The sequence below is a fragment of the Mirounga angustirostris genome, unplaced genomic scaffold (assembly GCF_029215605.1).
Source record: "Mirounga angustirostris isolate CCGP_5_RB_7025 unplaced genomic scaffold, mMirAng1.0.hap1 SCAF_11, whole genome shotgun sequence".
Classification (NCBI taxonomy): Eukaryota; Metazoa; Chordata; class Mammalia; order Carnivora; family Phocidae; genus Mirounga; species Mirounga angustirostris.
In genome coordinates this window covers 45,340,190-45,364,216 of record NW_026991719.1, presented here as the reverse complement: position 1 = coordinate 45,364,216, position 24,027 = coordinate 45,340,190, and the positions used below count along the sequence as shown (strand labels likewise).

At 39.8% G+C, this 24,027-nt stretch overlaps 1 protein-coding gene across 9 annotated transcripts in view; it reads left to right on the top strand.

The window, feature by feature from the left end:
- Positions 1 to 24,027, top strand: part of PHF8 (PHD finger protein 8) — a 92,011-nt gene that overhangs the window by 3,046 nt on the left and 64,938 nt on the right. For all 9 annotated transcript variants that reach the window (XR_010406132.1, XM_045878507.2, XM_045878469.3 and 6 more), the window contains exons 3-6: positions 17,845 to 17,930; positions 18,299 to 18,407; positions 22,633 to 22,793; positions 23,410 to 23,551. Coding sequence is in view for 8 of the 9 variants with exons in the window: in XM_045878507.2 (XP_045734463.1) it covers positions 17,845 to 17,930; positions 18,299 to 18,407; positions 22,633 to 22,793; positions 23,410 to 23,551 (498 nt within the window). In the remaining variant the exon portion in view is untranslated. The remainder of the gene's footprint in view (positions 1 to 17,844; positions 17,931 to 18,298; positions 18,408 to 22,632; positions 22,794 to 23,409; positions 23,552 to 24,027) is intronic.

The following is a 24,027-nucleotide window of genomic DNA, read 5'->3' as shown; positions in this document are numbered from 1 at the left end:
TCCTCTGTTTAAAATTCTTTTGGTGGTTCCCCTACAGAATAAAATTCAGTCTCCTTTGTGTAACAGACAAGACCTTTTGTGATCTACTTGTTCAGTCTTATTTCCCGCCACTCCTCCTCCCGGTTCTTTCTTTATGTCCCAGCAAGACTGAACTACTTATAGTTCTGGGAAAATTTTATACTCCTTTATGCCTCTTTCTTTGTGCGTGCTATTCCCACTAATGTCCTCCCTTTTACAACTTACAGCGTATACCTCCTCTGTAAAAGGCCTCCTTCCTCCTGGTCCCCATTGCCCTTTGTGTACATCTTTATTGAAAGTAATTATTTCATCATATCATAGTCATAAATACACCTGTGTCCCTCATTAGCCAGAGCTACTTGAGGGCAGAGATATCATCTTTTCAGTTTTGGTATCCCCAGAACCTAGTTCAGTGCTAAATATGTCATAGATACTGAGTGCATTTTTGAATGAATGAATGAATGTGTGAGTGAGTGAGTGAATGAATGAATGAATGTGTCTTCTTAAAAAAGGCTATTGCCTGTGGCCTTTGCTTTGGATTATGTGAGAAGTGTGTAGGTTCAAACCTGGAAAGTGAATTCCATCCTGCGTAACTGCACAATCTAGGAACAGAAAACTGGAACAAATGCTTTCTCATGTGCCAGGCCCTATGACAGAGACTTTGCATAAATTATTTCAATCCACACCCAACCCTGAAAGTTAGATATTTCCTTTTTTAAATAATATTTTAAGTTCTTTCCTGATTATATATGTGAGATATGCTCATTGTAGAAAAGACAAAAATAATAAAAGAAGGAAATAAAAATAATCTATGGAATCTGCTATCCTGCGTAATCCGCTGTTAAATGTTTCATTGCATTAACGCCTGTCTTTTGACTTACAATATGAAACTGTATTTTAATAACACAAGATTGTATTATAAATACCATTTTGTAGCCTGATTTTTATTCCTACTTAACATTATAATGTATTTTACCAGGTCGTCAAATATTCTTCTAAACCTCATTTCTGATATCCCACCATATGTATGTATCATCAATTACTTGGTCATTTCCTCTGTGGTTGGATACTTAACATTATTTCTACTTTTTTATAATAAAATATTGTGATATGAGGGAGACTTGGGGAATTCTGGAAATGTTTTTCATTTTGATATGGGGTGCTGGTTAAAACAAAAAGAAAAACATTATGGTGAACATTGTTGCCCAGTAGAGACTTGACACTTACAATGAACACCACAGAGGCCTTTAAGAATTCCAAATTTACAAATATGGAAATGGGTTTATGGGCCAGTCTCCTCCTTAATCACATTTCTGTGGTGAGTCCTGTGTTTCTGTGAACACCCTGACACAGGTTAATTGCCTTAATTTTTTTTTTCTATGCAAGAGACAAGTTTTTATCTCTTTTCATGCTTCTCTCTATGGGCCAGCAGAAAACAAGGAAGCCACCTGAGAATCAGGTCCTTCCTTGGTGGGTTGCTCTTGCTTACTCAGTGCATTGTGTGCATGCACATGCACACACACACGCCAGGCTCACAGTGCTCCATATAAGATTGTACTTAAGCACAATTGAAAAGTGACTCAATATTGTGGACTTTTCATGGTTGCTAACAATAGTTAAGCCCACAAATGCCTGTAGGTGATACAAACCTGTCCACGTTTCTGATGACTTCCATAGGCTAGATTTCTTAAAGTCTGGTTAGGGAATAGTAATGCCAGGTTACTTCCTGGAAAAGTTATAACAAGGAAGGTGACTATTTCATTTTGCTGGTGAGAATCTACAATTCATGGAATTACTTTCTAACTCTGGATTTGAACTTAGAATTGGCTGGCTCCAGAGCCCAGATTCTCAAAAGTGGAAAAAAGTTGGTATTAGCTTTATTTCTCCTACTATAAAGGGCTGGGTTTTTGCAAATCACTTTGATTTGTAGAACAGTGGTTCTCAAACTTTAGCATGCATCAGAATCACGTGGGAGACCTATTAAAAGACAAGATAGGTAGGCCCCACTTGCAGGGTTTCTGATTTAGTAGATGAGTGGGGGCTACCCTCAGAACCACTGATTTAGAGCATTATTCTGTCTCAATTCCTTCCCTTTCTGTGGAGTGTGACAGCTTCTGATGTTGGGGGATGGGCAGGCTAACATATCATTATTGTACACCATTCTCAAAGTGTGGTTCATTAACGGAATTTGTTAAAAATGTGAATTCCTGGGCTGGGATCCAGCAATCTCTAATGAAAAGGAAGATTCTGATGCACGCTAACTTTTGAGAATCATTGTTGTACACTGGTGGAGAGTTAGTTGGTGAGCATTTATTGACGTCTGGGGCTTTGGCAAAACTTCACCCCTTTGCACTTTTCCTATCTATAAAGGAAGTATTGGTTGGCATATCCCCTGGGGGTGATTCTAAACTCTAGAGAAAATGGCACTGCTTTCAGAACTGGGTTCGAATCTCGACTCTTTTTTAGCAAAGGATTTCATCTCTGTGAAGCCTCAGTTTCCCCAAGAGTGGTTGTGATGATTTAAATAAAATGATAATGAAAAAAAATAATGGCCTTTGTTTATCAAGTACTAGCTAATGTGGCAGCCACTATGCTAAATACTTTGCCTAATTAACTTTGTTTAATCTTTTGTAATCATTTTAAAATTATGGATTATATTTATTTAATAGTTTTAGGACTATTAAAGTTATATATTTAATATCGGGTACGGGTACGTTATGGTAGTTTGTGTTTGCCAAGGAATTGATACATTTCATCTTAGGTGTTAAATTAAGTGTGTAGAATTGTTCACAGTGTTCCCACAGGCTGGCTGTGTGGTGATATTTCATTCCTGATAGTGAAAATTTGTTATCTTTTTTTTTCTTTCTCAGTGTTGGTAGACATTTGTCAGTTTTGTTATCTTTTCAAAGAACAAGTTTTTTGTTTCATTGGCATTCTCTGTTGTCTTTCTGTTTTCAATCTCATTGATTTCTGCCTTTATTATTTCCTTCTGCTTACTTTGGGTTTATTTTGTTCCTCTTTACCTAATTTCTTGAGGTGGGAGCTTCAGTTATTGATATGAGACTTTTCCTGTTTTCTAATGTAAGCATTTAGTGTTACTAATTTCCCTCTTAGTACTGATAAAGCTGTGTTCCACAAATTTTGATATGTTTTCCTTTTTGTGTAGTTCAGTGTAATTTTTTTTTAAGATTTATTTATTTGAGAGAGAGGGTGAGGGGCAGAGGGAGAGGAAGAGAATCTCAAGTAGACTCCACGCGGAGCCCGATGTTGGGTTCGAACGCATGACCCTGAGATCATGACCTGAGCTAAAACCAAGAGTCAGATGCTTAACCGACTGAGCCACCCATGTGCTCCTAGTTCAATGTAATTTTTAGTTTCCTTAGAGACTTCATGTTTGACCTTTGAATTGCATAGCAGAGTGTTGTTTAGTTTCCGAGTGTTTGTAGATTTTCCTGTTATTCTGTTACTGATTTCTGGTTTGGTTCCATAGTGGTCAGAGAATATACTCTGTATGATTTCAGTTTCTTTAAATTTATTGAGGTTTGTTTTATGGCCTGGCATATGCTCTGTCTTGGTAAATGTTCCATGGTCACATGAAAAGAATCCTGCTGTTGTTGGGTTGAGTTTTCTATAAATGTCGATTTACTCCTGTTGGTTGATGGTATTGCTGAATTGTTCTCTGTCCTTGCTGATTTTCTATCTAGTTCAGTCAGGTGTTGAGAAGGAGGTATTGAAGTGTCCAGCTACAAGTGTCAATTTGTCTATTTCCTTTCAGTTCTATCATTTATTGCTTCATATTTTGCAGCTTTGTTGTTTGATGCATATGCATTTAAGATTGCTATGTCTTGGTGGATTGACCTTTTGTTATTATTATGATGTCCTTCTCTGTCTCTGGTAATTTTTTTACATGGAAGTCTACTTTATATGATATTAAGATAGCCACTCCTTTCTTTGGATTAAAGGTTGCATGGCATATCCTTTTTCATCTCTTTAATTTCAGTTTACATCATTGTATATAAAGTGAGTTTCTTGTAGGTAGCATATAGTTGAGTATTATTTTTTACCCACTCTGCCTGTCTCTTTTAATTGGTATATTTAGACCATTTCTACTTAATGCAGTTATTGATATGTTAGGGCTTAAGTCTGTCATTTTGTTTTGTTTTATTTTCTGTTTGTTTCCTCTGTTCTTTTCTCTGATTTCTTTATCCTACCCTCCTGTGGAATTTTCTAGAATTCCACTTTGACTTACCTGTTATGTTTTTGAATATATCTCTTTGTATAGCTTTTTCAGTGCTTGCTCTAGGTACTAACATAATACATACATAACATACCACAATCAACTGGTATTGACATCTTACCAGTTAGAGTGAAGAGTAGAAACCTTACTTCCCTTTACACTACTTTATGCTTCCCTGTTTATAATATAATTATCTTGAATATTTTCTCTACATACATTGAGAAGCACATCAGATAGTGTTACAATATTTGTTTCAACTGTCAAACTTGATTTAGAAAACTCAAGAGGGTCAGGAAAGTATACTGTACACATGTTTTTACTCCTTCCCTTGTTCTGTCTTACTTCCTGATCTTCCCAAAGATTCCTTCCTTTATCATTATCTTTCTTTTTAGAGAGCCTCATTTAGCCATTCTTTCAGGATAGGTCTGCTGGCAACAAATACTCTTATTTTTCCTTCATATGAGAATGTCTTGCTTTCCCTTGGATTCCTGAAGGTCTTTTTTTTTTTTTTTTTTTTTAATATTTATTTATTTGAGAGAGAGTGAGAGCAAGAGAGATCACAGAGGGAGAGGGAAAAACAGACTGGCTGCTGAGCAGGGAGCCCGTTGCGGGGCTTGATCCCAGGACCCTGGGATCATGACCTGAGCCGAAGGCAGACACGTAACCAACTGAGCCACCCAGGCACCCCTGAAGGTCTTTTCACTTGATATTAGATTCTGGGTTTTTAGTTCTTTTCCTTTAGCACTTGAAAACTATTGTGCTACTTCCTTTTGGCCTCTAGTTTCTGATGAGAGATCCTCAGTCACTTGAATTGGCGTTCTCCTTTAGGTAATGTGTCATTTCTTTATCACTGCTTTAAAAATTTTTCCTTTGGAGGTGCCTGGGTGGCTCAGTCAGTTAAGCATCCGACTCTTGATTTTCACTCAGGTCATGAACTTAGGGCTGTGGGATTGAGCCCCACGTCAGGCTCCATGCATGGAGCCTGCTTAAGATTCTCTTCCCCTCAGGGGCCTGGGTGGCTCAGTCATTAAGCGTCTGCCTTCAGCTCAGGTCATGATCCCAGGGTCCTGGGATCGAGTCCCACATCGGGCTCCCTGCTCGGCGGGAAGCCTGCTTCTCCCTCTCCCACTCCCCCTGCTTGTGTTCCTGCTCTCGCTATCTGTCTCTCTCTGTCAAATAAATAAATAAAATCTTTAAAAAAAAAAAAAAAAGATTCTCTTCCCCTCTTCCCCTGCTGCCCCATGCCCTCTCCCCCCACTCTGCTCTCATGTGCTTGCTCACTCTCTCTGAAAAAAAAATTTTTTTCCTTTGTCTTTTGTGTTCAGGAGTTTGATTACGCTATTTTTCATTGTAGAAATATTTCAGATTGTCTTTGGTTTTAGTTTTATAGGTTGCTGAAGCTCTGTATTTTTTAATCTATTTTTTCTTTAAATTTTGTTAAGATATAATTGACATATAGTACTGTGTAAGTTTAAGGTGTAGAGTATAATTACTTGACTTATATATTATGAAATGATTACCACAGTAAGTTTGGTTACTATCTATCACTTCATATAGATACCCCCCAAAATAAAAGAAAACAAAACTCTTTTTTTTTTTTTTTGCTTGTGATGAGAACTTTTAGGATTTACTCTCTTAGTAACTTTCAGATATACCATATAGCAGTGTTAACCAGAGTCCTCATATCATACATTACATCCTTTGTAACTGGAAATTTGTACTTTTTGGCAACCTTCCTCTAATTCCCCCATCCCCAATCTCCCCACCTCTGGTAACCACAGGTCTTAGCTCTTTTTCTATGAGTTTGTGTTTTCTTGTTTTGTTTTTTGTTTAGATTCCACGTATAAGTGAGATCCTATATTATTTATCTTTTTCTGACTGACTTATTTAGCAAAATGCTCTCAAGGTCCATCCATGTTGTTGAAAACAGTAGGATTTCTTTTTTTATGGCTTAATAAAATAGTATTCCATTTTGTGGGTGTGGGTGTGTGTCACATTTTCTTTGTCCATTCATCTTTTGAGAGATACTTAGGTTGTTTCCATTCTGCAGTGAACATGGAGGTACAGATATTTCTTCAACATAGCGATTTTGTTTCCTTTGGATGTTTACCTAGAAGTGGAATCACTACATCATGTAGTTTTATTTTTACTTTTTTTGAGGAACCTCCATACTTTTTTTCATAGTGGCTGTACCAATTTAAAATCCAACCAACAGTGTACAAGCGTTCCTTGTATGGACATTTTAATGATATTCTTTCAATCCATGAACACAGGTTATCTTCCCATTTATTTGTATCTTCAATTTCTTTTATTGATGTCTTATAGTTCTCAGTGTAGAGATTTTTCACCTTCTTGGTTATTTTTATTCCTAAGTACTTTACAATTTTTGATGCTGTTGTAAATGGGCTGATTTTCTTTATTTCTTTTTTAGATGATTTATTGTTAATGTAGAGAACTGTTACTGATTTTTGTATATTAATTTTGTGACCTGTAACTTTAGTGAATTCATTAATTAGATCTAAGTTTCTTGGTGGAGAATCTTACAATTTTCTATATATAAAATCATGTCATCTGCAAATAGTGACAATTTTACTTCTTCCTTTCTAATTTTGATGCCTTTTATTTATTTTTCTTGCCTGATTGTTCTGGTGGGGATTTCTAGTACTGTGTTGAATAGGAGTGGTGAGAATGAGCACCCTTGTCTTGTTCCTGATCTCACAGGAAAAGCTTTTAACCTTTCACCACTGAGTATGATGTCAGCTGTGGGCTTGTTGTATATGGTCTTTATTATGTTGAGGCACATTTCTTCTATAGCCTGTTTTTTGAGAGTTTTTTTTTTTTTAATATGAACAGATGTTGAATTTTGTCAGATACTTTTTCTGTGCTTTCTGAGATGATTACATGATTTTTTTTTCATTCTATTAATGTGATGTATCACCTTTCTTGATTTGCTTATATTGAAACATCCTTTCATCCTAAGGATAAATCCCACTTGATCATGGTAAATGCTTATTTTAATCTGCTGAATTCAGTTTGCTAGTATTCTATTGAGAATTTTTGCATCTATATTCATCAGGGATATTAGTGTGTAGTTTTCTTGTAGTGTTTTTTAGTGTCTTTATTTGGCTTTGGTATCAGGATAATGCTGGCCTACTAAAATAAGTTTGAGACTCTTCCCCCTCTTTGATTATTTTTGAAGAGTTTGAGAAGAATTGAAATTAATTCTTCTTTAAATATTTGGGTAAAATTCCCTGGTGAAGCCATCTGGTCCTGGGCTATTCTTAACTGGAAGTGTTTTGTTGTTGTTGTTGCTGATTCAGTCTCCATACTAGTAATTGGTCTGTTCAGATTTTCTATTTTTTCCTGATTCAGTCTTGGTAGATTGTATGTTTCTAAGAATTTATCCATTTCTTGTAGGTTGTCCAATTTTTTGGTGCAGAGTTGTTCATAGTTCAATCTGTTTTCTTTCTGTTGTTCAAGTCGGGTAATCTCTGTTTTATCTTCAGGTTTACTGTTTTTTCCTCTGTTGTCTCCATTTCGCTGTTGAGCCCATCCAATGAATTCCCATTAAAATTATTGTAGCGTTCAGTTCTAAAAGTGCCATTGGTTCTTTTCTGTCTCTTCTACTTTTCAGAAATTCTCTATTTTTGCTGACATTTTCTATCCATTTGTTTCTGGCATGTTTGTAATTGTTCGTTGAAGCATTTTTATGATACACCTTTAAAATCCTTGTCAGATAATTCCAACATCTGTGTCATCTCAGCACTGAGATTATTGATTTCCTTTGCTCATTCAAGTTGTGATTTACCTTGTTCTTGGTATAACGAGTGCTTATTTTCATGATCTCCTGGATATTTGGAGTATTATGTTATGAGATTCTGGGTATTATTATATCTTCTGGTTTTGCAGGCCTCTTTAGACACTGCACTTTAGTGGCAGGGGAAGGGGGTGCTACTTAGTTACTGACAGGTGGGAATAGAAGTCCAGGTCTCCTGGTCTCGGTTGACCCCCACTACTTCAGGTCCTGCTGTCCCTAGTCAGGTTGCCTTCTTCTCTCCATCTAAGTTCGTGTATCCAGTAAGTGGCAGAGGTGATTCAAACCCAGGCAGTTTGGCTCCCAATGCTTTATTTTTAACCTCTGTGCTATAGTGCCTCTGAATACTGTATGAATGCCCCAATTGTGGAGATTAAATGTGATGATATATGTATCATTCATAGCTCAGTTTTCTATTCAGTTCCTTCTATGCAGGCTTCACATTCACTCGTTTTCCCCTCATCCCCTTAGCCTGCTTTTACTTTTTGCCACTTGTGAAACTTTTGGCACCGCTTGCCCATCTCCCCCTCTAGATTGTCCACTTCATGAGGACAGTGGCTGTTCTCAGTCAGTATTTATTGAATTTGTGCATTCACTCCTTTAACAAATCCTGCTGAATGCCTACCATGTACCAGGATCTGTGGCACACGTTGGGGATAACTCATCTTAATCTTGAGACTTGATGCTGTGATAATTGGCCTCTTCACTAAGGAAGCAAATTAACATTTAGGACCCTGGGTCCCAGGTGATAATTTTTTTTTAAAGATTTTATTTATTTATTTGAGAGGGGGAGCGGCAGGCAGAGGCAGAGGGAGAAGCAGGCTCTCCGCAGAGCAGGGGGAGCCCGGTGTGGGACTCGATCCCAGGACCCCAGGATCATGACCTGAGCCGAAGGCAGCCACTTAACCAACTGAGGCAACCACTAAACCAACTGAGCCAACCAGGTGCCCCCCAGGTGATAATTATTGAGACAGTGCAGCCAGAAGTCTGGTTTTCATTCATCTGTCTTCCTGATGTGAGGAATTCTCTAGCCCAATGAATATTGAATTGAGTTGAAGAATAAATAAAACAGGACTTGGGAGGGGGCACCTGGGTGGCTCAGTCGTTAAGCGTCTGCCTTCAGCTCAGGTCATGATCTCAGGGTCCTGGGATCGAGCCCCACATCGGGCTCCCTGCTCCGTGGGAAGCCTGCTTCTCCCTCTCCCACTCCCCCTGCTTGTGTTCCCTCTCTCGCTGTCTCTCTCTGTCAAATACATAAATAAAATCTTAAAAAAAAAAACCAAAAAAAAAAAACAGGACTTGGGAGATGGATAAGGTGAAGACTTCTGGTGAACAAGATCAGTGCTGTCTGCCAAATGTAGTGGGGGCAGATAGCAAGTAAATGAGCAGTTGCAAGTCCACATGGTGAGTGTTGAAATAGGGATAGTGTGTGGGGGGTGCCATGGTGGCAGGGAAGAGGAAGAGTAGGAATGTTCTAGGCACAGGGAGCCATGTGTGATGAGATCCAGAGACCAGAAAAAGCATGGCACTGAGAGACCAGCTGACTTTTTAGAGCAGGTCTGACATCATGGGTGTGTGACCAGTCACACAGAGCCTCATTCGAAAGGGGACCCATGCTTGAGTTTTAATGCTTTGTGGTTGTTGTCTTGAAATTCTTAATAACTTTACCTTTGAATTTGTGTATTGTATGTGAAATCCAGTGGGACAGTGGAGTGTGTCCTAGAGACTTAGAGCTTTCGCTCACATGTGGTCCTCCCTCCTGCAGCCTCCCTACTCCCTAAACAGGTTCTCGGTTGGCTGCCTGGGGCGCCAGGCCCAGATGCAAGTGCAAGAGAGTCAGGGTTAGGTGCATACATCCTATGCACTGAGTCACAGGCCGTGGCCTGTACTTGCCCCTTGAGTATTCTCATGCCAAGGGAACATGACAATAAATAACAAAAAGCCCTATGACAAGTTGAGAGAGAGACTGCAGAAGAAAGGAAAAAGCTTTTTTTCCCCCCTGTTTTATGAACAAGGGGCCCCTGATTTTGATTTGCACCGGGCCTCACCAATTATGTAGCTGACACTGCGTGTCAGAGGCCAGAGGTGAGGCCAGAGAGGCAAGGCCTTTTAGACTGTGGTAAGTTTAGACTATACCTTAAGAAAAATAGGAAGCCTGTGAGGGGTTTTGAGCAAGGGTTGACAGGATCAATTTGTGTTTTTAAAACGATCACTCTGGCTGTAGTGTGGAGGGGCCAGTTGGGTGAGGACAGAGTAGAGGCCAGGAGCCCAGTTAGGAAGACAGGACAATAAATCCCAGTTAGAGGTAACAGGGGCCTGGATTAGGGCAGGGGCAGGAAGGATGACAGCAGGGCACAGCTGATAGCTAATCAGGAGACAGAGCGATGGGACATGATGATAACTTGAATGGTAATAGCAACACGTACAGACACTTAACTGTGTACCAGGCACTGCTGTAAACACCTTGTATGGATTAACTCATTTACTTTTGATAACCTTATGATGTACATACAGTTTTTATCCCCACCTTAGGGATGAGGAAACTGAGGCATGGAGAGGTAACATGCCCAAGATCCCACAGCTAATAATGGCAGGCACAGCCAGGATATAAACTCAGTCTGAAGTTACGGTGCCAGTTGCCAAGAGAGGGAGCAGGTTTAGGGTGCAGGCAGAGGGAGAGTTTGAATTTGGGCATGTGAAATTTGAAATATGTAAGGAGGCTATCCAGTAAAGTACAGGGAGGCATTTTGAGGGAGGGGTCTGAAACTCAGCAGAGGGATCTGGCTTGCTGTTAGAGGTGTGTAAGATCAACAAGGGAAAGTGAGGGGAGAAGAATGCCTAGGCAAGAAGGCCTCAGAAACATCAACCTTTAAGGAGTGGGCAGAAGAAAAAGAGTGTAGTGGGAAACAGAAGTAGCAGCCAGAGACATAATTAAGGTCACATCATGTCCCTATTCATAATTGTCCCATGGATTTCACCCAGTTTTTCACTCAGGAAAAGCCAGCATCCTTTATGATGGCCTACAAGTCCCTAATACATGAGCCCATTGCCTGACCCACTGTCCCCTCTACTCTCTCCATTCCAGAACACTGTCCTCCTCTCCATTGCTTCAATAAGAAGCACACTTCTGCCGCAGGGCTTTTGTACTTGCTATTCTCTGTAATTGTGATGCTCTTCCCTCATATCCATATGGCTTGCTCCCTTACTCCCTTCAGGTCTTTATTCAAAAGTCATTTTGTGAGGCATCTGGGTGGCTCAGTGGGTTAAGCGTCTGCCTTCGGCTCAGGTCATGATCCCAGGGTCCTGGGATCAAGCCCAGCATCGGGCTTCTTGCTTGGTGGGGAGCCTGCTTCTCCCTCTCCCTCTGCCTGCCGCTCCCCATGCTTGTGCTCTCTTTCTGTCAAATAAATAAAATCTTTAAAAAAAAAAAAGTCATTTTGTCATTGAGTTCCTACATAAAATTTCAGTGCCTTTTGGCTTCCCTACCTAAAATTTCAGCACTGTTGTCATCCCCAACCCGTGTGTGTGTGTGTGTGTGTGTGTGTGTGTGAATATATATACACATGCATATATATTCCCCTTCCTGCTGGATTTCTCCGCTTGGCTTTTCTCACTATGATCAATATATTTTACTAATTACATTGATTTATTTTGTTTCTTGTTTGCTTCCCCCACTAGAATGTCAGCTCCATGAAGGCAGGTATTTTTATATGCTTTGTTCTGTCTTTACCTCCCTGGCACTTGGACCAGGGCCTGGCAGATGCTCATCAACTCTTGTTAACTGAAGAATTGGACATCAGACAGACGGGGTGTTCTGGAAGTCAAGGGTAGAGAGCTTGTCAAGTGGAGAGAGCAGAGGGTCAGCACCCTCTGTGATAATGCCGCTAAGAGATCAAGTGAGATAAAGGAGAGAGGTGCTTATTGCGTGTATCCCTAAGGAGGTCAGAATATCGATGAGCTCTGTTTTAAAGGTTTTGGCTCTGGTAAAACGTCTCTGGACAATACCAGGTGGCAAGAAGTAGGTGGACTTTTCACTGTATACAGTTTTATACCTTTTGAGTTTTGTACTATATATAAGTGACGACTGTCCAGATAAGTCATTATGAACCTGCACAGGTTTAAGCAAAGAAGCTATTTGGCTGTGAAGCGGCAGAGAGGGGCAGACCGGAGGGAGCGTCTTCTCCTTTTTATCTGTAAAGATCCAGGTGAGCTTGTGTAAATGCTATTGTGAAGGAGAAGGAAGAAAGGAGGGCGGGAGAGGTTGAAGATACTGAAGAAAGAAGGGTTAATTGATTGAGAAGATAAAAAAGATGTGACCCAAGTGGAAAAGCTGACTTTAGTAAGGAGGAAGGATGTTCCTTTCTTTGTAACAGGAGGAAAGGATGGGTGCAGAAGGAGGTGGCTTCAGTGTGGGAAGCCGAGATAGTTCCCCTCTAATTACTTCATTTTGCCTAAGAATCAGGCAGGGTCATTTTCTGAGAGAGGAGAGGGAGGTAGTAGAATCAAGGATTTGAAATAGCCACTGTGGATAATGGGAGAGAGACCGGAGCAGGGAAATACAGGAGGATTGTGAGGAAGCATGACCCAGATATTTTTTCAGTAGACTTTATATTTTAGAGTAGTTTAAAGTTCCCAGTCAACTTCAGAGGAAGGTAGAGAGATTTCCCATATTCCTCCTGTCCCCACATTCATAGCCTCTCCCACTGTCAACATTCCTCACCAGAGTGGTACATTTACCATCGACAGACCTACATTGATGCATGATTATCACCCAAAGACCATAGTTTACATCAGTGTCTGCTCTTGGTGGGTGTACATTCTATGGGTTTGGACAAATGTATAATGACATACATCCACCATTATAGCATTTTCGTATCATTCAATGCCCTAAAAAGATTCTCTGTGCTCTGCCTATTCATCTCTCTCTCCCCTCCTAACCTCTGGCAATCGCTGACGTTTTTACTGTCCCTGTGGTTTTGCCTTTTCCAGAATATCCTGTAGGGTTGGAATCATATAATGTGTAGCCTTTTCAGATTGGCTTCTTTTACTTAGTAATATGCATTTGAGTTTCCTCCATGCCTTTTCATGGCTTGATAGCTCATTTCTTTTTAGCGCTGAATAAACATTTCATTGTTTGGATGTACCACAGTTTATTTATTCATTCACCTACCTCTTAGTTGCTTCCAGATTTTGGCAGTTATGAATAAAGCTGCTATAAACATCCATGTGTAGGTTTTTGTGTGGACATAGTTTTCAGTTCCTTTGAGTAAATGCCAAGGAGTGTGATTGATGGATTGTATGTTAAGAGTATGTTCAGTTTTGTAAGAAACTGCCAGACTTTCTTCCAAAATGGCTGTACATTTTTGCATTCCTACCAGCAGTGAATGAGAGTTCCTTTTACTCTGCCTCCTCATCAGCATTTGGTGTTTTCAGTGTTCTGAATTTTGGCTATTCTGATAGATGTGTAGTGATATCTTGTTTTAATTTGCATTTTCCTAATGACATGTGATGTGGACCACCTTTTCACATGTTTATTTTCTATCTGCATATCTTCTTTGGTGAGGTGTCTATAGAGATCTTTATGCCCATTTTTTAATCGGGTTTGTTTTATTGTTAATTTTTAAGAGTTCTTTGTATATTTTGGATAACATCCTTTATCAGATATGTCTTATGCAACTATTTACTCCCAGTCTTTGGCTCCTCTTTTCCTTCTCTTGACAGTGTCTTTCGAAGATCAGGTTTTTAATTTTAATGAAGTCTATTTTATCAATTCCTTCTTTCATGGATCATGCCTTCAGTGTTACATCTAAAACGTCATTATTGCCATACCCAAGCTCATCTAGATTTTTATCCTATGTTATCCTCTAGGAGTGCTGTAGTTTTGCATTTTACATTTAGATCTGTGATCCATTTTCAGTTCATTTTTGTGAAGTGTACAAGGTCTGTGTCTAGATTCATTCACTTGCATGTGGATGTCCAGTTGTTCTAGTACCATTTGTTGAAAAGACTGTCTTTTTGTCCCATTTGCTCTATTGTCAAAGGTTAACTATATTTACGTGGATCTACTTCTGGGGTCTCTATTCTGCTCTATTGATCTGTTTGTCTATCTTTCATCAGTACCACACTGTCTTGATTACTGTAGCTTTATTTTTTTTTCAAATCTTTTTTGTTTTTTATTTTTATTTTTTAAAAGATTTTATTTATTTATTTGAGAGAGAACGAGAGAGAGAGCACATGAGAGGGGGGAGGGTCAGAGGGCAAAGCAGACTCCCTGCCGAGCAGGGAGCCCGATGCAGGACTCGATCCAGGGACTCCAGGATCATGACCTGAGCTGAAGGCAGTTGCCCAACCAACTGAGCTACCCAGGCACCCTCTTTTTTGTTTTTTAAAGATTTTATTTATTTGAGAGAGAAAGAGAGAGTGCATGCATGAGCAGGGGGAGGGGCAGAGGGAGAGCGAGAAACAGACTCCCCGCTGAGTAGGAAGCCCGACATGGGGCTCAACCCTAGGACCCTGGGAGCTGAAGGCAGTCGCTTAACCAGCTGAGCCGCCCAGGCGCCCCTGATTACCATAGCTTTACAGTAAGTCTTGAAGTTAGGTAGCGTCAGTCTTCCAGCTTTGTTGTTTTCATTCGATATTGTGTTGGCTATTCTGTGACTCAGATATTTTGGACAGTGTGAATTTTTTGTGGCACCAATCCAATGGGTGATTTTTCTCCAGCCATGTCCAATGGTCCAGTGTTACGTGGTTGGATTGAGCCAGGGTTGGGATTTGCACATGGGGGTGATGGAAAGGCAGCGGGACAAGGGAGATATCTGTAGGAGAATGGCTGAAGTGAGGAATGCTAGAATATAAGCCGGATTGGGGAAAAGGGGTGAAGTTAAGAATAGGTGAAAAGTAGGATCAAGGGATTTTGAGGGCAAAGAACATGTATAATGAATGAGAGCTGGATGATTACATTTGTGGTCACATTGTGTGATGTATGAGTTTCATATTCCAGATGTGGAGCAATTGCAAGTGTTGACAAGGTCTGGTTGATGACCATGAGAATTGATAGCTGAAAGGGGAGTGGGCAGAGCAGCCTCTGAAGATGAGAAAGTCAAAGAGCTAAGAGGCCAGGATGTTGGGCCTCTGCATCAATACTGATGTCATGTGGGATGTTGGCAGGACGTGGGATGGAGAGAAATCTGTGAGCCGGTTCTTTAATGAGTGAAAGGGTTATGCTGAGGAGTTGAGTAGCTGACAGTGAAGAGGAGTGGGAAGAGGCATGGCTAGATGATACGAAGCTCAAGGGAGTAAGAGATCTTACACAGGGGTAGAGGAGAGATGATCTCAAAGTCTCACTGGAGAGTGAGGGGAATGTCTACCCCCAGCGCAGCCCTGAGTTACAAGGGGCTGGTAGAATGCACAACTTCTGCCTGACAGGGCTCTAGCACAGTGCTTCTTAGACTTTCTGTGGCTAAGAACCAGATTGGTTGGTTTAACTTTCCAATCCGTAATGGACCAATCATTTGGCAAAATCAAAAATGAATTGCTAGAAAAATGGTTGAACAAAAAAAGCTATACAAAGTACAAGCCCCAATTTTTTTTATTGTTAGATTCAACAATAGACATAAAATTACTCAGCCAAATTGCCATACAAGTTTTTGGATGCTTACTCTGACTTTTTGTACTTAACATTAGTCTGTGGACCACAGTGAGTGGCACTCGTACAGGGAAATGGCTTTCTCCTAGGAGAAGCTGCCATCAGTTAAGCCAGGAAGGTGAAGAAGGAGTTTGTTGAAGGGGATGTGAATTAGAGAGGTTTTTTTACCAAGGAATGGGGTTGCTGGGGGTACAAGAGAAAAGTTAAGAATGTCGATGACCAGTGGATGTTTGGGGGTAGAAAACACACATAGCTATATGGGATGAAAGTTCAGGAGAGAGGAACAACTGGAGGGGTTCCTTCTTGAGCGGTGTCCAAGGCTAACGAGTGTAAGACAGAAAGTATATAGTCCAAGGAAGTGAGTTAATGCTACAAGGTCTGGGGAATATATTTACAGAAAGTTTAGGGGTGCCTGGGTGGCTCAGTCGGTTAAGCAGCTGCCTTCTACTCAGGTCATGATCCCAGGGTCCTGGGATCGAGTCCTGCATCTGGCTCCCTGCTCAGCGGGGAGCTTGCTTCTTCCTCTCCCTCTGCCTCTCGCCCCCTGCTCATGCTCGCTCGCTCTCTCTCTCTCTCGTGCTGTCTCTCAAATGAATAAATAAAATCTTAAAAAAAAAGTTTAGGCAGGTGAAGGGTGAGGTGTGCTTCTCTGTGCTCACTGTGCTAAGCACTTTATATACATTCTCTGAGCCCTTAAAAAAAAAAACCTACCAAGTTGATGGTGATATCCCCAATTTATATTGATATGCAGCAGGTTTTACAGGCATAGGGTTAGCGGTTGGGACGGTGGTGGGGTCCTGATCCCAGGAAGTCACTTTGTGAACATGATCTCAGACAAAACAGTTAATAGAGTTCTGCCCTATTTTTATGCTCCCTGCTGTGTGTGGCTGAACAAGTAATTTAGGAGTTTGATCTTAGCCAGAAGTTATTAGGAGGGCTGCTGATGACTTCTTTGGTGAGGAAGGGTTTAATTTTGTAAGATTGCCACCTCACATACATGCAAACTCAAATTTTCAAAATGAAATCTTTTTTAGACATTACAGTATGAAATAACACATGTTCATTGTAGAGAATTAGAAAATGCAAATAAGGAAGAGAAAAATGATTACTTGTGATCCTTTGCTCAGAACCACTGTTGATTATAAAATACTCTTTTCAGTCCTTTTCATTTAGTCAAGTAAAATAGCTCAATAAAGTTTAAATTTTTTTTTTAAGGATTTTATTTATTTATTTGAGAGAGAGAATGAGATAGACAGAGCATAAGATGGGGGAGGGTCAGAGGGAGAAGCAGACTCCCTGCTGAACAGGGAGCCCGATGCGGGACTCGATCCCGGGACTCCAGGATCATGACCTGAGTCGAAGGCAGTCGCTTAACCAACTGAGCCACCCAGGCGCCCCAATAAAGTTTAAATTTTTGATTATATGTTGAAGTAAGAATATTTTGCACATATTGGTTAAAATAAATATTAAAATTAATTTCACCTGTTTCTTTTTACCTTTTTAATATGACTATTAGAACATTTAAATTTACATATTTGGCTCACATTATATTTCTGTTGGACAGCACTGTTCTAGAATCTCTTCTAGCTTTGACCATTCTGTGTCTTTTTTAAAAAAAAATAAATATTTATTTATTTTAGAGAGAGAGTGTGTGTGAGCAAGGGGAGGGGCAGAGGGAGAGGAAGAGAATCTCAAGCAGACTTCCTGCTGAGCATGGAGCCCGATACAGGGCTCGATCTCAGGACCCTGAGATCATGACCTGAGCTGAAATTAAGAGTCAGATGCTTAACCGACTGAGCCACCCAGGCTCCCCTTGACCATTCTGAGTCTTAATGAAGCTTTGCTGTCTACATTTTAAGCTCTGTTATAATTGTTTTAGACCAGTGTGGTTCAGTATAAACTTTTTGTATTAATGAATATGTTTGATGATATGCCCAATACAGTAACTTTTAGCCACATGTGGCTCCTGAGCTTTTGAAATATAGCTAGTATGATGCAGGGAATGCATTTAAATTTTATTTAACTTGAATTAATTTAAATGTAAATAGCGATGTCTACTGAACAGCACAGTTCTAGACCTTATGAAAAATAAAATTTCTATAAACCTTGACTGATTTTTCTCTTTTCTAGTTGTGTTGGTGTTGAAGAGGAAAAGGCCGCTGACATCGACCTCTACCACTGCCCCAACTGTGAAGTCTTACATGGGCCCTCCATTAGTAAGTAGATCTTGGGGTTTCCAAGAGGAGATGGTCCAGAGGTGAGACAAAGCAAAGGAAGCTTGGAAGGGAGATTGCCTTTGCCTGAATGCTTGGGAAGTAGCAAAAGCCTGTGTAGGCCCTGCAGGCTATAGCAGCTGTCCCACTGAGAGGGCAGAAGTGCAGAGCTTTATCTCCCTCAGGACGTCCCCAGAGGAAGCACCAGCCTCACCAGGAACTTGCCCTGAGTTTGTCAGGGCCTCGTTGACTCCAGGTGCTCCAAGAGGTTGTTAGATTGGAAGAGAAGCAGGATCTGCTGAAGCCTTTGCTCTTGGAACCATAGCTCATGGCCATTTGGACTCACAGTCTCATGTCTTTTTCTGGCTTAGTGAAAAAACGCCGTGTATCTTCAAAAGGGCATGACACACACAAGGGGAAGCCAGTGAAGACTGGAAGCTCTACATTCATTCGAGAGCTCCGGAGTAGGACCTTTGACAGGTAAGGGTTGGTGAATGCCAGGGCTCTGGGAGGCTAGGATCCATCTCTTCCCAACTTTCCCACTAGCTGTCCTATTAGGTGCCTCCCCCATTTGGGAATATCTGTAGGGTTCTGTGTGTTCCCTTTGGGGAGGGATCTTCTGTTTTAGTCATTTTCTTTTTTAAGATTTTATTTATTTATTTGAGAGAGATCAGAGAGAGCACAAGCAGGGGGAATGGCAGAGGGAGAGGGAGAAGGTGACTCCCTGCTGAGCAGGCAGCCCAATGTGGGGCTTGATCCCAGGACCCTGGGATCATGACCTGAGCCGAAGGCAGACACTTAACTGACTGAGCCACCCACGCGCCCGTTTTAGTCATTTTCTAAGAAACATTGTTAGAGTTTCATTTAACATGCAGAGTATGTTAACGTCTGCTTGTAAAAACTTTTGGTAGATTGGGAATCAGTTTTCGCCTGTCAGGAGAGGGTAGTTACATGCGCCTAAGGAATGCTTCAATTAGGAGTCTAAAAATCAGAAAGTTTAATTCTCTCATTGTAGAGAAAAGGAAACTTTAAAAATAAAAAAAATGTTTGGGTGGTCAAGTATTTCTTTTAAATCAAAAAATATTTCCCCCTTTTAATCTGTGTTTTTTTTTTTTTTAATTTTTATTTCAAAATTAAACTCTGCCCAACATGAGGCTCGAACTCATGACCCGGAGATCAAGAGTCTCATGCTCTACTGACTGAGCCAGCCAGGTGGCTTTTTTTTCCCTTTTAAAAATATCAAAATGGGCTTATTAAAAATAAAGTACTTGAATAAAAATGAGTTAGAAAAAGTAATGAATAAAGTACTCTCTTTTGCTTAGCTTTTAATTCATGCAACCATTTTCAGTTTTCCTGTAATTGAAATGTTATTTAGAAAATATGTGTTTCTTCAACTTAATATTCTTTGATGTGTTTATTCAAAGGCAGTGAGTCTCCTTTCTCCTCCCTCAGATCTCTTCAGCCAACCAATGTCTTGTGCATTCTTTAAGAAATAGTTTTGTTTATATAAATGTGTGTGTGTGTATGTGTGTGTGTATCCTGCTTTTTCTAAAAAAGCATAAATACACTCTGTATTCTGCATCTTGCTTTTTTTTTTTTTTAACTTAAATTATATATCTTGGAGATTAATCCATAATAGCATATACAAATGTTTTTCATTCTTTTTCATGGACATTTAGTATTCCATTGTATGCGTATATAACTTATTTAACCAATCCCATATTGAACATTTAAATTGATTCTAGTATTTTGCTGTTAGAAAAAAGTGCTGCAGTGAATGTCTTTGTACTTAAGTTTTTGCATATGTGGATAAGTATATGTGCAGATTTACTACCTAAAGGTGAAATTGCTAGACCAAAGAATATGTGCTTTAAAAATGTTTATAAATGTTGCTAAATTGTTTGCAAAGTGACGATCCATTTCATACTACCACTAGACACTGAATGAGGGTGGCTCTTTCCCTGTATCCTGGCCAAAGCACTCTTTACTATCAAACTTTTTTTTTGCCTTTCTGATAAGATAAAAGTGAAATGTTTTCCCTTGCATTTAATTATGAAGAAGGCACATATATTTTTGTGCCTTTATAAGTCGTCTTTATTTCTTTTTCTGTTTGCTGCCTGCTTATGTCATTTGACAATTTTTCTATTGGGTTACTGCCTGTTTTTTAACTGATTTATAATAGCTTTTCTGGAAGAAAATTTTATTTAAGCATGTATTATTGTTGAAGTATAATTAACATACAGTGTTATGTTAGTTTCAACTATACAGTATAATTGAGCAATTCTATGCATTACTCAGTGATCATCGTGATCCACATGAGTGAAATCCTATAGTATTTGTCTTTCTCTGACTTACTTCACTTAGTTATATCCTCTAGGACCATCCATGTTGCAAATGGCAAGAGCTCATTCTTTTTTATGGCTGAGTAATATTCTGTTGTGTGTGTGTGTGTGTGTGTGTGTGTGTACACCCACATCTTCTTTATACATTCATCTATGAATGGACATTTGGGTTGCTTCTATATATTAGCTATTGTAAATAATGCTACAGTAAACAATGAGGTTATCACCTTACACCTGTCAGAATGGCTAGAATAAAAAAGATAAGAAATAACAAGTGTTGGAGGGGATGTGGAGAAAAAGGAACCCTTGTGCACTGTTGGTGGGAATAAAACTGGTGCAGCCACTGTGGAAACAGTATGGAGGGTCCTCAAAAAATTAAAGATAAAAATATCATATGAACTGGTAATTCTACTACTGGGTATTTACCCAAAGAAGATGAAAACACTAATTCAAAAAGATATATCACCCCTAAGTTTCTTTGTAGGAAATTTTAATTTTTATATAGTTAAATTTATTTATTGCTATTTTTAATTACTACTGGGCCTTTGTCTCTCCCATGTTTTTTCTACTACTCTATGACTTCATGTTTTTCAATTTAATCTTAGATCCATCTAGAATTATGTAAAAGAGTGAGATAAACATTGAGCTTAATATTTTTCCAGATGTTTGTTCCAACACAACTTGGCCAAATAGTCTATTTCTAGCATGATTTAAAAAAAAAAAACTGTTTTCTAGTTAACTAAGTATATGTGTTGAGAAAGTGGTTGTAAAAATTGTTTTTTTAATCAGTCTTGTCTTTTTCTTCTTTTTTAAATTTATTTTAATTCTAGTATAATTAACATACAGTGTTATATTAGTTTCAGGTGTACAATCTAGTGATTCAACAATTCTATACATTACTCAGTGCTCATCATAATAAGTGTGCTCTTTAATTCTCGTCACCTATTTCGCCCATCCCCTCCACCCACCTCCCCTCTGGTAACCATCAATTCGTTCTCTATAGTTAAGAGTCTGTTTTTTTGGTTTGTCTCTTTATTTTTCCTTTGTTTGTTTTGTTTCTTAAATGCTACATTTGAGTGAAATCATATGGTATTTGTCTTTCTCTGACTGATTCATTTAGCTTAGCAATATACTCTGTAGCTCCATCCATGTCATTGCAAATGGCAAGATTTCATTCCTTCTTATGGCTGAATAATATCCATTGTGTGTGTATATATATATACACATATATACCACATCTTCTTTATCCATTTATCTATTGATGGACACTTCGGCTGCTTCCATAATTTGGCTATTGTAAATAATACTGCAATAAACATAGGGGTGCAGATATCCTTTCGAATTAGTGTTTTCATATTTTTGGGGTAAATACCCAGTAGTGTGATTATCGGATCATATGGCAGTTCTGTTTTTATTTTTATTTATTTTTAAATATTTTATTTGAGAGAGAGAATGAGAGAGAGAGAGAGCACATGAGAGGGGGGAGGGTCAGAGGGAGAAGCAGGCTCCCCGCTGAGCAGGGAGCCCGATGCGGTACTCAATCCAGGGACTCCAGGATCATGACCTGAGCTGAAGGCAGTCGCCCAACCAACTGAGCCACCCAGGCGCCCTTTATTTTTATTTTTTTGAGGCATTTCCATACTGTTTTCCATAGTGGCTGCACCAGTTTGCATTCACACCAACACTGCATGAGGGTTCTTGTTTGTCTACATCCTCGCCAACACTTTTTTCTTGTTTTTGATTTTAGCCCTTCTGACAGGTGATATCTCAGTGTAGTTTGGATTTGTATTTTCCTGATGATCAGTGATGTTGAACATCTTTTCGTGTGTCTGTTGGGCATCTGTATGTCTTCTTTGAAGAAATATATGTTTGTGTCTTCTGCCATTTTTTAATTGGATTACTTGTGGTTTTTTGTGTTGAGTTGTGTAAGTTCTTTATATATTTTGGATACTAACCCTTTATTGGATATGTCATTCAAAAATCAGTCTTTTCTCTTTATTTGCCAATGTTTTAAATGGGTGATGCTGCTCTGGGTTAGAGGAAATTAGCTAAATTTGCAGATACATCTTTTCTTTCTGAGCAGGCTATTGGCTGATTTCTTCTTTTGCCATGCAGCGAAGAGTACCCTATTGACAAGATATCCTAGGTTTAGCTCCCCACCTCTGCCAGTGACCAGGCTTCTTGCCTCAGACAGGTCATTTCTTTCCTGGCACATGAGGTGTGTGCCATTAGTTGCCGGCCCACATTAAGGTCCACTAAGGAAGGCCCCACCCCTTGGTGTGAATGACGTGAATGACGGCATCAAGTGAGGCCTTCAGTGGCAGAGCCTCTGGGGCTCAGGCTTTCTCTCACGTGGCCCACAGCTCAGATGAAGTGATTCTGAAGCCCACTGGAAGTCAGCTGACTGTGGAATTCCTGGAAGAGAATAGCTTCAGTGTGCCCATCCTAGTCTTGAAGAAGGATGGACTGGGGATGACGCTGCCCTCACCATCATTCACTGTGCGGGACGTGGAACACTATGTTGGTAAGCACCATGTACCCTCTTAACTGTGACATTGTTTACTCCCATCAAGTCTCGTGACCCTTCCCCTCCAGTCTACCTTTGCATTTCTTTTCTAGCCATCTTGGGAATCTGAGGTAAAGTGATTTACCCAGAGTCATTCTTTGGCAAAACTAGAACCTAAATCCTGCTTTTCTTTTCCTTTTTCTCCTAGTAGGCCACAACCCCCCAGGCTGAGCCCCATTTTTTCTTTTACTTGGGGAATTCCAGGGATCATGGTGGTCTCTCTTCTATTGAGATGAGAAAGCCTTTGACTTTTGCCCTCATGTGCCAGTTGTCTCCTGGGCATGAGTGTTTGGGGATAGCAAGAGAAGTGAGGAAACGGCCCAGGCACATAGATTGTACTGTGAGTGAGGCTGTATGTCAGGCTGTTCTGTTGCTCTAGCAGGCCTGGATCCAACACATAGATCTAAGGAGAGTGTGAGGGATTTCTACCCCTACCTCCTAAACATGTGCACACAAATACAGTGTCTGAGGTGAGAAGTTTTGAGCGTCAGTCCATTCTAGGGACAGGTGAGGAGGGGAGGGAGGCTTCCCTGTTCCAAGACCACTTGGTGCAGAACCCATCTTTCTATTCCAGGTTCTGACAAAGAGATTGATGTGATTGATGTGACCCGCCAGGCCGACTGCAAGATGAAGCTCGGTGATTTTGTGAAATATTATTACAGTGGGAAGAGGGAGAAAGTCCTCAATGTCATTAGTTTGGAATTCTCTGATACCAGGTAGGAAGGGCAGGGGTAAGTAAAAAGCTAACAAAGTCCCTGGAACTTGTGATATACTGAGTATAAGTCTTTCTTTCCCTTCCTCTTGGTAGTTTCTTCCTTTGGGATGATGAGTTGGTTTATACTTTCTAGGGTAGATACCAAATTGTGTTTCTCTTCTACAGTTTCTAGCATTGGATAGAGTATATAGTAGCTATTTTAATTAATTTTTGTCTCCTTCAAGAGCTAGGGCAGCTTTCTTAGACCTTTTTTTTTTGGTATTTAGACTGTGATATGGTCATTGTTTAACTCCCAGGATAGGTCCCTGGAAATAGATTTACTGAATTAACCCCAAGTAGTTTCTCTAGGGATAAAGTTTCTTAGATTTAAAAGAAAAAAAAAGCTGATAACCTTTAAATTATTCTCTGTGGACTCATGGACTCAATAGATATATGTAGTCTTCTCTGTGCTCAGAACTGTGGGAGATCCCCCCAAAT